This window comes from Echinops telfairi, unplaced genomic scaffold, assembly GCF_000313985.2.
Source record: "Echinops telfairi isolate 266 unplaced genomic scaffold, ASM31398v2 ScPeMD7_60;HRSCAF=208, whole genome shotgun sequence".
Lineage (NCBI taxonomy): Eukaryota > Metazoa > Chordata > Mammalia > Afrosoricida > Tenrecidae > Echinops > Echinops telfairi.
The window spans coordinates 40,242,566-40,256,422 of NW_022103958.1; the positions used below are offsets into that span (position 1 = coordinate 40,242,566).

The 13,857-nt window shown below is 34.7% G+C and overlaps 1 protein-coding gene across 2 annotated transcripts in view; it reads right to left on the reverse strand.

The window, feature by feature from the left end:
* The window catches only part of USP47 (ubiquitin specific peptidase 47), a 95,309-nt gene that overhangs the window by 49,685 nt on the left and 31,767 nt on the right, over positions 1-13,857 (reverse strand). For both annotated transcript variants that reach the window (XM_013006971.3, XM_045290929.1), the window contains exons 6-8: positions 11,343-11,488; positions 10,715-10,794; positions 8,416-8,565 (exon numbers count right to left, since the gene is read on the reverse strand). In XM_013006971.3, the coding sequence (XP_012862425.1) occupies positions 8,416-8,565; positions 10,715-10,794; positions 11,343-11,488 (376 nt within the window). The remainder of the gene's footprint in view (positions 1-8,415; positions 8,566-10,714; positions 10,795-11,342; positions 11,489-13,857) is intronic.

Sequence of the window (13,857 nt, forward strand, 5' to 3'; positions counted from 1 at the left end):
GGGGGAAGGAGGGGGACACACACATACCGCCACTGAGTTCATTCCAACTTGCTATATAAGGTTTCCAAGACTATAAATCTTTAAAGGGAAAGACAGCCTTATCTTTCTCCCATAGAGCACCTGGTGGGTTTGAACTACCAGCCTCACAGGTTAGTAGCCCAAAGCCCAATCCACACACAGCACCACCAGGGCCCCTCTGTGAATAGCCAAACTGAGTCCATTGTCATTCACAGCAGCCCCACACAGGGTTTCAGAATAGGGAGCTCTTCAAAGAAGCAGACCATCGCATCTTTCTCCTGCAGATCAGCTGGTAGGTTTGAGCCAATGCATCAGGGCCACCAGGGAATAGAAACTAGATAGTTTATAGATGTTTCTCATGATTTGATTCAGGTTCTACATTATTGTTTGTACTGTCTGGCTTGCAAATTTTAAACGATATCTTTTATTTCCCATTTACTAGCTATATACTAACTAGCCAGTGACCTTACTCTATTTTCCCTTTCTCCTAATTTTTAAAAGTGAAGTACTTCGCATTTTTTCTAACATTGAACACTTTATGCTATTTTTCTGCTATATTTCACTCCTGCTGGTTTTAGGATTTTCTCCTGTACTTCGACTTCAGCATTTTCACTGTGTATGTGCTTGTGAGGCTTTGTATTTAACTTAGTAGATTGTTCAATTTCCTATATGTCAATTATTGCTTTTCAAAATATCTGGGAAGTTTTCTGTCAACATTTCTCAATTTTTTTTCTTTTCCTTCTGCTTCCATTGTACATAGGTTAGCACATTAAATATTGCCCCACCTTTCTCTGACTCTTCATTTTCTTGCCAGTTCAAATCTACTACTGACCCAACACTCACTGGTGAATTTTTAATTTCAGTTATTATGGTGTTTAGTTCCAGGATTTCCATTTAATTTTTCCCTCTTTGAAGCAACACTGTCATCATACTTTTCATTCCTTTCATCAAACGCTCCCTTAAGTTTGTAAACATAGTTATCATGGCTACTTGGAAATCTCTTCCTATTAGAGCCATTATCAGTTCACTGTAACAGGCAGTTTTTGTTCCTTGTTTTGATGGGTGTTTGTTTTTTCCAGTTAGTGGGTCATACTTTATTTTTTATATACCTTGTAATAGGACTATCTTACACTTTCTCTGATCACACCAAGCTGTGAAACTACACTAATTGCCAGCCCATTGCTCTATTGTTATAATTCCTTTGGGCAAACAAGGTTATCCTATAGCTTACTTTTAGCTTCTTTAACATGATGTCTGCAGGATAACTATAAAAAAAGAATTATAAGCAGATTATAAAAATCCGTCTTAATTTACCCATCCAATCAACAAATCAATTATGTAAACAATGGGATGATGTGTTTTTACAATTTTATACATATGAAGTTAATGTGCTGAAGAACTACAATTTATAAAACTATGTATCTTGAGTATACATACAAAAAAGTATGACCTAAAAAACCCATAAAATGACAAACATTGTATTATTATTAATACTAGAAATCTTGCATTGTTTATCATGAGCTTTCCTCCCATATCCCATTCATGTATCAGACTGCTAAACTACCTTGGATTGACGACGGCTGTTTGTATTATTTCAAAACAAGGATAGGAGTTTACTTTGTAGAGCTTTACTATCCCTCAAAAGTTACACAAAAGGTACTTTGGAACATTGTTTATCCAGACTAATTTTCAGAGTTCAGCATAGAACGAAGTGAATTATTAGGTCCTTTGTTCTCCAAATTGAAAACACAGTTAAAGCGTGGCAGTTTCTCAAAAAGTTTAACACAGAATAACCTTTATTTTTCAATCCCCTGACGAGTGGATTACAACTCAGTAACCTAGCAATACCACTCTTAGGTTTATATAAAAAAATAAAAATAAAAACAGGCACAGATACAGGTAGATGTATGTTCACAATAGCACTACTCACAGTAAATAGAGTAGGGAAAAAAGTAAATATCCATTAATGGATAAACAGGAAAAAAATTATACAATGGTATATATTACTCAGTCATAAGAGAAAGTGCCATATAAGCCGAGTTTTTCAGCACATTTTTAATGCAGTTTTGTGGTAAAATTAGGTGCCTCGGCGGCTATTCGGGTTGGATTCTACTCGAGTATATATGGTACAACCCCACCTCTCAGTTAACTATGTGGTTAGGTTCCAAAGACTCGGTAATTATGCAAAATGGAGAACGGGTTTTCCTTGATTATAGAATATCCTTTTCTTTCTCAGGCAATTTTCTTCAAAGTTTACTTTATCTGATACTAATATAACCACCACTGGGGTCTTTTAATATTTACATATTATAATTTTCTACCCTTTTACTTTCACTGCCTATAACAATATACTTTGTGCTTTTCTTGTAATAGCATAGAGGGATAATTTTTGAAAAGCTTTTAGGCTGATCTGATGTTTAAATAGTGTATGTACAGCATTTAAATTAACACGATTATTAATATGATAGGGCTTACATCTAACATTTTGTTGGCTTGTTGCTAGTTTCTTGCCTTTCTATGGGTTACTTGAACATTACTTTGAATTCCATTTTATCCAGTGCCTTCAAGGGTATCTCTTTTGTAGTGCCTGCTTTAAGTGGTCTATTATAAACACAACTGGTGTGGTCATTTACTAGTTTAAAATAAAATATAGAAACTTGATCTCTTTACATCTTTTTATGATCCCCCTACCTCCAATTAGACAGGTATACCTCATTTTTATCGTGCGTCACAGATATCTTTTTGTTCTTATAAATGTAAGGTTTGCAGCCACCCTGCATCAAGCCAGTCTACTGGTGCCATGTTTCTAATGGAGCAGTTCATCTCCCCTCTCTGCGGGCTGCGTTTTGGTAGTTCTCACAATGTTTCAAACTTTTTCATGCTATTGCACACTCAATATACTACATTATAGTATAATCGCAACTTTATATGTACTAGGGAACCAAAGCCATCACATGACTCACTTCATTATGGCATTTGCTTTAAGTGGTAGTCCGACACTAACACTGCATTATTTCCAACAATATGCCTGTAATATAATTTTCTTAAATAATTCTTCTACATATAATCGGAACCACATTAGTTGACGTTATAATTTTGGTTCAACTATCAAACATATTTTCGGAAACTTGAAGGGCAAAGGAAAGCCTACTTGTATGTATTAATCCATACTTTTGCTTCCCATATTCTTTTTTTCCTTCCTGATGTTCCTAGATACTTTCCTTTTATCATTTCCTCCTGTTTAGAGAACTTATTTTCGCTAGATTTTTAGGGTTAACATCTATTGGTGACAAAATCTCTTGATTTTCCCTCATCTGAGAATGTCTTGATTTCCTCTTCATTTCTGACGAGTATTTCCACTAGATACAGAACTCTGGGTTGACAGTTCTCAAGAAAATGTACTACTTAGGTCTGGCATAGTTTCTGGTGAGAAATCTGCTAACAAGAAACCCAAGTGTCCTTTCCCTATAAAAATATACCCCACCCCCACCCCCCGGCCTCATGCTGCTTTTAAGTTATCATAGCCTTTACTTTTCAAAGTTTGGCTATAATTAGACTTGTAGAGTTCCTTGGGCTTATCTAATGTCCGGCTCATGGGAAACTCTCAGAAATTATTTCTTTGGGTATTTTTCCAGTCCTGCCCTCTTTCAACTCGTCTAACAGGGCAATGACAGATTACATCTTTTGTTATAATCTGACAGAGCCCCGAGGACATTCTTTTTCTTTCTATTTTCTCCCTATTTAAATTGGGAACTGGTTAGCTTCAAGTTCATGAATTCTTTCCTCTGTCTCTTCAATTCTGTCCATTCTGCAAAGCTTGTCTGCTGAATTTATTGTTTTGACTACTGGTACTTTTTAGACCTAGAATTTCCATCTGGTTCTACTTTATAGCTGAGACTTTCTGTTTTGATCTTTTTCTCAAGTGGTTTTGGAAATGTTCAAGTACTTGCATGATGGAGACTTACAATATTTGTCAGGTAATTCTAATATCACATCTCGGTGTCTGTATCTGCCTTATTATTCATCACGCCATGGACTCCACCAACACCATGGAGGGGAGCTGAACGCATCACTAATGAGAGATGCCAAAGGCCCAACTCTACTTCCGTGCCTCTGAGGTTAGGAGCATGTTGTTACTAGTGGGAGCACAAGTCCAGCTCCCCATGGGGCCCCACTAATAATAAACCAGGGAGTGGATGCAAGGAGGTTTCTGACTCCCTGGCAAGATGCAAGTCCCAATTCCCTTCTCTGAAAATATCCAATGGGGAAGTTTTAGTGCCTTGTTATATCCTCACCAGAGTTTAAGCCTCGGACCCCCACCTGGCCTTTCTTTGTTGTGGTGGTTTGGGATCAGGCCAGTTATTTTGTTGCTGCTTATGGTGTCTGGCTCAATCAAAGGGAATACTGTCTAGCCATTTTCTGAATTGCTGGGTTGCTCCTTTCCTGGTCCTTTGGTTAGAGAGAGCAGCCTTCTGAAAAGGCCTTTTTAGTCAGTGCCATTTCATGGTAGTTCATTTCTTCAGTTCTAAATTGAGATACATGAGGTAAAAAGAATGCCCAAAGAACACAACACTGGCTCATTTCTTGGGTTCTGAATTCTCTAGTCTCTGTGCCTTCTTCCTTCCACCTTTCCAAGTCTTCTAGTGGTTATTATATATAATGATCTTAATTTTCAGTTGTTTTAGCAGAAGGTATAGGGTACATCTACTCCATCTTTTTACTAATTACTTCCTGGCCTCCTCCATCACTACAGAGAGAAGCTAAAAGTCCAGCCTCTCTGCAGGTTGCCTCTGGCATATCTCTAATGAGGAGGAAAAGGAGCACCTTATCCTCTTGGGAGGGGGCCACAGTCCAGGCTTCCCATGTGGTCCCACTAACAGTAAACTAGAGAGTAGAAGTGAGGAGGTCTCCATTTTAAAAATGGCTCCCACTATATCCCACAAATAAATTCTTGGGAAAAAGAGGATGTTGTCTCTGGTACAGATTTTCTTTCTTTATATAATGCTTACATATTTGGATTAATTTGGACTACACCTCCAACCAAAAGTACTATATGACACGGTCAGTCATACAAGAATGTCCAAATCACCATTAAATCATTGTGAAATTTAAGATACAAGCTTCTGAATACTACATATACATTTTTTGACTTTCATAAATACAAATTTAACACTTTCTATCCATAACTTTAAAACAATCAAACTATATTTACTTAGGGAACAAAAGTCTTCCTTTTTTATAATTTCTTGCCAAAGGCACTATGTGAAACCATGCAACCAAACACAATTACAGAGTTTCTACAACACATTGTCACAATAAACAGGTAAATTACACATAATATCTAATAACATATAAAAGTATCCTAATAAAAATGGCCTAGAATAGTATCTGCCACAGATTAAACACCTAATAAACATGCTACATCACAATTATATTTATTAGATGACTAAAATTTTACCAAGGAGCAGAATAGTACTTTATTTTCCTCGGTTAATGTTATACATATATGACTGTGATTTTTCTTTAATTTTACGTTAACAAACAAAAGTTATATTCTGTTTCTATTTGTCACTTGAATGTTTTTAGGGATTTCACTCTCATAATATATTCTTAAATGTGCCTGGCAATAAGCAGATTCAAGGTTATTTTGATTGTGAAATTAAGAGATGTTGGTTTTATCCAGATAGGGACTAATCAGTAAACCAAGAATGTTATAATACCCTAATAAATCATTAAGAAGGAAGTTCAATTAAAGAACTGTTTTTCAGCTGAGAATTATTTAAAATAACAAAATAATATAAACCAACAGGAAATTATAACATTTTAGTATTCACAGTCCTAACAACATCTACCTTAAGGATACAAATGTTAATTTAGCAAAGTAAGATGTTCCTTAAATCACCTTAATATCATTCAGAGCTTCCTAAAATGTATCCCTTAGAAACTCAATATTCCTTGAAGTATAAACAAATGTGCCACAGAAAAAGGAAGTAGGATAGTAAACACAGTAAAACAAGTTTCTCTACAACAGTTATCCTCAAGGCATTAAAAACACACACATGTAGAGTAAACACTCCAGGCAGGTTTAGAGTCACAAAATTCCCCATATTTACTGAGTCAAAAATACCTTCCTTGCAACAGCCATAAAGATCGTTTAAGACTAGTATTCAATTGCCTGGGAAAAACACAACAGTAGGAGAATCCTTAAATATTGATTCTCTACTTGTCCAGGAAAAATGAAGATAAAAATTTTAATTATAGTTATAATACCTTAACAATAATTAAATATAGAAATGTTATGATGAAAACTTTTAAAAAACAATTGGCCCCTCATTGCACCACAGTGCAAAATTTGGCTCTCATAAAAAATTATTACAAATTTTACAGTGACAACTTAGGTGAGTGGAAATTTCATTTATATTTTAATTTTAAATATTATTCTCGTTAATTTATCTGACAATGGAGAAAACTACTCCAGAAATTGGATGTTTCAGATTAAAGTTAAAACAAACTGACCTTTATGCCTTAACAAAACTTCACATGTAGATGTCTAAAACTGGATGTCTGATTAACTTTATGAGATACACATATCCATAATATTGCAGCTTACTAAACTGATCTCATAGGCTTCAATGTTGTGGGTGTGTTTGTGGGCAGATATACACAATAAGTAACAACTATCTGAATCTACTAGTAAGACTAGAAAAAATAAGTTGAAAAACATTACAAATCCAGGATTAAGGACCAATATTTATGTTTTGAATGATAATTTTTTTTATAATGGCCCCGCTTTTAACCAATTCACATTGATAGTAAATTAATTTAAAAACACAGAACATAAACAAAATACACAATGGCAAACAGTGATATAGAGTTAATTTTAGATGCTACACGATGATTTCTATGGACTAAGAAATGTAAAGTTTAAGTTTTTAATTCATGAAATAATGGAAGTCACTTACCTCTAACTAAAGTTCTCTGAAGGTAGTATCCTCCTTAGAACTCCTATCTTGGGCAGTTTTACCTGCTGTAATTTCCCTCAGGAGATTTCAGCAAAGTCTAAGAAGTTTTAAGTTCCCTTCCAAAAGTCCTATTAGTGCATGTGTGTTATAAACCTGCTTACCGACTGCTTCACAGCTGTAATTTCCAAGTCCCACAAAACCGCAACCACCACATGTGGATCAATGGAGGATGTTACCTTTGGAGAATTCCATTTAGAAATGTGACTTTTCACTTCTCTAAAAGGTGTCCTCCAGAGTGTTCCACTCCTGTTCATAATGCGTTTAAAGGAGTGGTGGTAAATCAGCATGCAAAGAAGCAAACGACTAAGATTTAAGTGATTACACTGGTCAAACATGCCAACAGAAGAGGCCAATCTGGCAACAGAAATAAGCTTCCTCAACATTAAAAACTACAACAGAAAACCTAGACTGAAATACATGAGAAAGAGCTTTGAACAATTACTGCTTAATAGACAAAATTTTAAAAATTGGTCTATGTCATTTGAAACTATCAAATTTTTTCCTAGTATATTTTGCTAAACAAAAGCAGTATTTAAATTTTTGTTAGAAACTACTGGTTAAGAATTGATTATTTCTTAGTGTTTTATTTCTAGTTCAAATTACACAAATACTCTAAACAGTAAGATGAAATTCTGCTTTCTCTAGATGTCGTCATTTGTCGCTCTGTTCCCCGGGCATATAACAGATTTAAATGCATAGTTCTGAGTCCTGTGCTTTTAAACATCAGCCTTACTCTGTCTATTAACTCTCCTTCTGAATTATACAGAAAATTGTAATAAAAATTTATCCATCAGCAATTCACAGTGGATGACAAGAGGAGGAATGAAGGATCTTAGATAATCCTCCGATTAGATTTTTCATATATAAACTGATATTTAAATTTGCATCTTCAAATGAACTGTGCTGATACAATGCGCACATTTTAAATTAAATCTAAAGAACAAGGATCCCCCTTCTAAAAAGGTGGCTATATTTAATCATAAAAACCGGATGTGATTTTTCTAATTTTAAAAGTGCACAGACCAAAGCAATCCCCTAGAAAACAAAATGTACTTTACAATACAAAAAAAAAAGGCAAACAAGAGCACAAAACAGAGTGCATATAGGTTTCTAAAAGCCTACTGATCACCTTTGAGAAGGATAAACTATTGAGCCATGAGGCAGTACATTTGCATTCATTTTTCCTCTTCTACATGCACTACTAGAACTCATTAAAGGGTCAAAAATCTTCTAGACTTGCTAATTTAAATGCAGGAATGATTAACAACCCAAGAAGGCGTATCTAGGATGATACTTACCTTAAAATAGATTATACCACTGTGCTATTATGTATTCTGTGTAAGGATACACAAGCAGTCAGCTGAAAGGTACACACCACACTAGCAAATGCTTGGCTGGACCCATACGGTCGGATGACCAATGGAATATCAAGATATGTGTCGATTCTCCAGCCCTCATAACCACATTCCAGACATCTCACGTAGTCCTTTAACTTGCCTTGATATAGTTCATTTATAAGATCAGCCTAAAAATAAGAATAGTTATTTTAAAAATTCACATTTTTAAAATATATGAAAACACAACTTATGCCTTGTAGAATGGGTTTCATTAAATGATGATTTTTAGCATTAAAATTTTAGAACATTTTAAAGTAGATTTAACTTATAACTCAATTTTTAAAAATTGAGATATGGCAATAGTATTTTTTTATAAAATTAGATTAACACATTTAAGAGTCAGTGTGTAAAAATTAACTATTTTGATCCTTATACTTTTAAAAACATGAGCTATTAAAACAGGCTTTAATGAAAATCAGCTACCAACTTTTTATACTACTACGTCCCATTAATTTTACATGAGGACAGAATATATACTACCAAGCACCTTTAAGCATGTTGACAATTATAATTTATAGCTTTAAATTTGCTTATTTTGTGATCATTTTCACATTATTTTGCTTATTTTGTGAATTTGCTTATTTTTGATCATTGCTTATTTTGTGAAAATTGTGATCATTTTCACAATTATGTTAGTAGCATCCTTGAACTCAAGATGCAAATAAAACTTTAAATTACAATAAAAAATATAACAATTTTGAGGAGAAATATGTATATACATCAAGTATAAAAGGTAAAGGGAAAAACAATCGTTAAACCCATCTTCCTCACCTAAAGAATGGATTCTTTGAACTATTCACCAAACTTAGCCAACTTGGACTCTTCTGGTTCAAAGAACGGGTAAGGACCCTCTGTATGAATATTTTGTCTCAAGCTTCTTGTACCAAACCTTGAGAACTCAGTATGACTCAGCTGATCTTAACCGAAGTGTTGACAACAAAGGAAGATGTAACAAGGAACGGGAACATCATACCTACAAAGAAACTGCCCCCAACACCAGTTCTAGAACTTTAGTACAGTCCCAAAGGCCTAGACAGAGAAAGGTGGCTGCTAGGGGAACTTACAATTTAAGAGGGAAATTAGAGCTTATGTCTTTTAGCAATTTATATATTTTTTAATGGCTAGGACTTAAAAATGTTTAGACTATAATCCACCTTCTCTATTCTAATATTTATTATTTGTTTAATATAGCCTTCTTCCTTCACCTGTCCTGGTCATATCGGATTACATTTTCTGAACCTAGAAGGCCATTTCAAAGGAGTTCAAACCAGTGTTTCTTCAGTACTCCCCCTACCCTTCTTCCTCTTTTATCCCTGTGATCTTTCACCACTACACCCAAGATAAGCCCTTCTCTACCCTAACCCATCCAGTTTAGCCTTCTTCCTCATGCCAGTGATATGCCTAATTTTTAACCTACTCTTACTTATTCTTTCTTCTGCTGCATAAGAGTCAAATAATGAGGATTTCTAAGTGTTAAAAGTATCTGACTATTCTATAGTTGGTCAAAATGAGAAAAGTGCCGGATGACTGGACTTTATGTTACAGATTTTTAAAAAAATCATTTTATTGGGGCTCATACAATTCATCACAATACATACATCAATTGTGTAAAGCACACTTATACATTTGTTGTCCTCGTCATTCTCAAAATTCGCTTTCCTCTTGGGTTCCTGGAATTAGCTCATTTTCCTTTTTTCTCCGTCCCCTCCCTCCCCACGCCCCGCTCCCTCATGAACCCTTAATAATTGATAAATTATTATTATATCTTATCTTACACTGCCCGGCGTCTCCCTTCACCCACCCTTCTGTTGCCCATCCTCCAGAGAGGAGGTTATATGTAGATCCTTGTGATCGATTCCCCCTTTCTACCTCCCCTTCTGTCCTGGTATCGCCACGGTCACCTCTGGTCTATGTGTTACAGATTTTAAGAGAGACAACTTCATAGTGAATGTGTAAAAGCCATCCCAATAAACTTAAACTCCTAATTATAGAGCTTTTTAGGGGGTGCACCGAGGCCTTTAATGAATCACACAGCCCAATTTCCTTACATGAAAAGTAAAGAAATTATGGTCTAGGGTGGTTTGCTGATGATTTTTATGACCCAAGCAACTGACTAAATGATAGCCTAGTATTTCCAATTCCTTCTTCAGTAATGTAACCAGGTTAATGCCCAAGTTTTACAACACTCCAATAGCAGTTAACTTTAAAGTTGGTGAAGGATTTATTTGCAAATCCTAATAGACTCTGGCCTACTTCACCTTTAGAAAAGAGAACTACCTGTTCTGTTTGTTTCCATTTCTGTTCCAGTGCGTCGAACATGACTCTGCACAGTTCCTGAACATCGTGCTGCTGCCACGCTAGTTCAAGATAAAATTGGTTAAAATTAACAACACCTAGAATGCAGTAAAAATTGGTTGGTTACAAGTAAAGTGGCAGACACTTGGCCACGTCTACACAAAATAATTCTAAATGTACACAAAATATACAATACAAACATGATATGGTTTTCACACAGAAAAGAATCAACAGAGCTCAGCATTTTGTACACAGCATATGCTTTATGGGATTATGATATTTGTTGTTTTAATTATGTTTCACTGTAGTTAAGAAATATGTTATGAAAAACTAAGACAATAACATATTTTAAGTATCTAATAAAAATAGACTATACCCAAAGTTATTTTGTAAGTTTGATTTATCCAAAATTTACCCCATGAAGCTTAAATTTTTTAATACAAGTACTTTTTAAATCCCAGCAAAAAGCAATGAAAAGATATAAAGTTAATGAAGTTGCTAGCATGCATTAAGTATAATATTATACTGGTTATATAAGTATATATTATAATATACATTATTTCTAATCAACTTCTTTGATTAGAAATACTTATTGTAAGAGAATTCGTACCCTCACTACTATCCCATCCAAAGCTCCTTGTAACATCTGTGGTTTCAATTGCTCTCTTTTTGCTGGTTTGTAACAAAACAAAAAGCCTTTGAAGTTGGTATGGGATACTTGTCACTGGATCTTCTTCAGATTCTTCAAATTCCCACCTATTAAAACAAATTTGTGGAGATTTATAAAATACTTCAATTGTTAAGGTATAATTAATAACAAAAGCATAATATGTCTCTCAGGTGGCTATCAAGAGTTTGCATATAAATGGAAGCTATAAACATCTAGCAAAATATTAATTTTTCTCTAAGTTATATATACAGAAGGAATTTTTAACTTTATAAAGGACATAAAGTAGCAGCAATCTCATTCTCAAGAATGAAACACAAGCACATTAAGAGTAAACACTGATTGACACACAACCACACAAACCCCTCCAGGGGGGAAGAACAACGGAAATCATGGGGGCAGGGTGACAGTGGTTGGGTGTGAGTTATGAAAATAATAATTTATAATCTATCAAGAGGTCATGAGGGTAGGGAAGGGAGAGGGGGCAAAAAAGAGGAGCTGATACCAAGGACTCAATAGAAAGTAACTGTCTAGGAAAGAATGATAGCAACATATGCATAAATATGCCTGATACAATTGATGTATGAATTGTAATAAGCATTGTCAGAATTCTCAATAAAATGATTTTAAAAATGAGTAATCATTGAAACTGCATCTAGATTTCTAATTATTAATCCACCCAAAAAGCACAGGGAAAATTAGAGAACACATAATAGTTTTCAACAAATATCTTCAATGTATAATGAATAAGATGCAAAAAGGAGAACAGTGGAATACTAAAGAGAGATTGAATGGATTAATCAACTGTAATGTGCATCTTGATTGGATGTGGATTTTAACTAATAATTTTTTTAAAAGAGGTAACAGGAGAGCTTATTACTGACCTAAGATAGCATTTACATTATCATGCTTCTAAATAATTGGGGCTGTGGATATTATAGTAAAATGAAAACTGATCTCAAGTTGATAATATTCAAATTTGAGGAATGGTACCAGTACAAAGGGATTCAAATTCTAGTTCTATATTTTCTATTGTTTGAAATTTTTCATAAGAAAAGATTTTTTAAAGGAAATATAAACAAAATAATCTAGATTAATTTTCTCTCAACATTCATTGCTCTAGGAATTGCCTCAATAACAAATGAATTCCCAACTTAAGATTTCATTTTAAAAAGAAAATGAATGTACAAATGTGCTTTACAAAATTGATGTATGTATGGATTGTGGTAAGAGTTGTATGAGCCCCTAATAAAACGATTAAAATAAAAAGGAAAAAGATTAGGAGACTAAAGTTGGAAGCATACATATCCAAAATATTAAAGGTACTTTTACATTCAATAAATAAAGCCTCAATGATAGCATATTAAGGACAATACTAATAATTTCCTTTATCTTAAGTGGGTAATAAGCCTATTGTCATCAGCCAACTCCAACTCATAGCAACCTTAGAGTACAAAGGAGAAGTGGCCTTAACTCTTCACAGGAGTAGTCTCATCTTTCTTCTCCAGAGCAACTGGTAGTTTCAAACTTCTGACCTTGCAGTTTGCGGCCCAACCCCTAACCACTACACCATTATGCCAACTTGTAGGTCCCTTAAGTGAGCAACAAGGGTATTCTAAAGTTTCCGGCCCCCCCCTCCCTGCCCCCGGTTTAACTGAAATTAAGGAATGCCTCTTGATGCTTAGGCATTGTTTTCCCACTTGCTATATAAACTTCATTAAATTCTCACAATTTCCAAGGCATTTGGCCCTCTTTTTTGACCTAATGGAGCCCTGGTGGTGTAGTGCTTACGTGCTGGACTGTGATCAACATGGTCGGCAGTTCAAAATTACCAGCAACTCTAAGGGAGAAAGTCTGGGCTTTCTGCTCCCATAAACAGTTATAGCAGTGGTTCTCAACCTTCCGAAAGCTGCAACCCTTTAATACAGCTCCTCATGTTGTGGTGACCCCCAACCATAAAATTGTTTTTTGTTGCTATTTCATAACTGTAATTTTGCTACTGTTATGAATCCTAATGTAAATATCTGATATGCAGGATGTATTTTCATTGTTACAAATTGAACATAATGAAAGCATAGTAATGAATCACGAAAATATGCTACTACATATTGTGAAATATTTTATTTCTAATGACAAATAAATGAAATTTTGCCTCCAAACATGGTGTAGCATGGGTAACAGTTTTATGCCGGGTACTTGTTTTTTGTTGTTTGCTTTCATTTAATTTTTTTTATTCATAAGGAAAATATTTATCTCGTGTCTTTTAAAACATTCATTTTACTGGGGCTAATACAACTTTAAAAAAAAAAATTTTATTAGGGGCTCATACAACTCTTATCACAATCCATACACATATCAATTGTGTAAAGCGCATTTGTACATCATTCTCAAAACATTCTCTCTACATAAACCCCCGACATTAGGTCATTTTCCCCCTCCCTCCCCGCTCCCCCCTCCC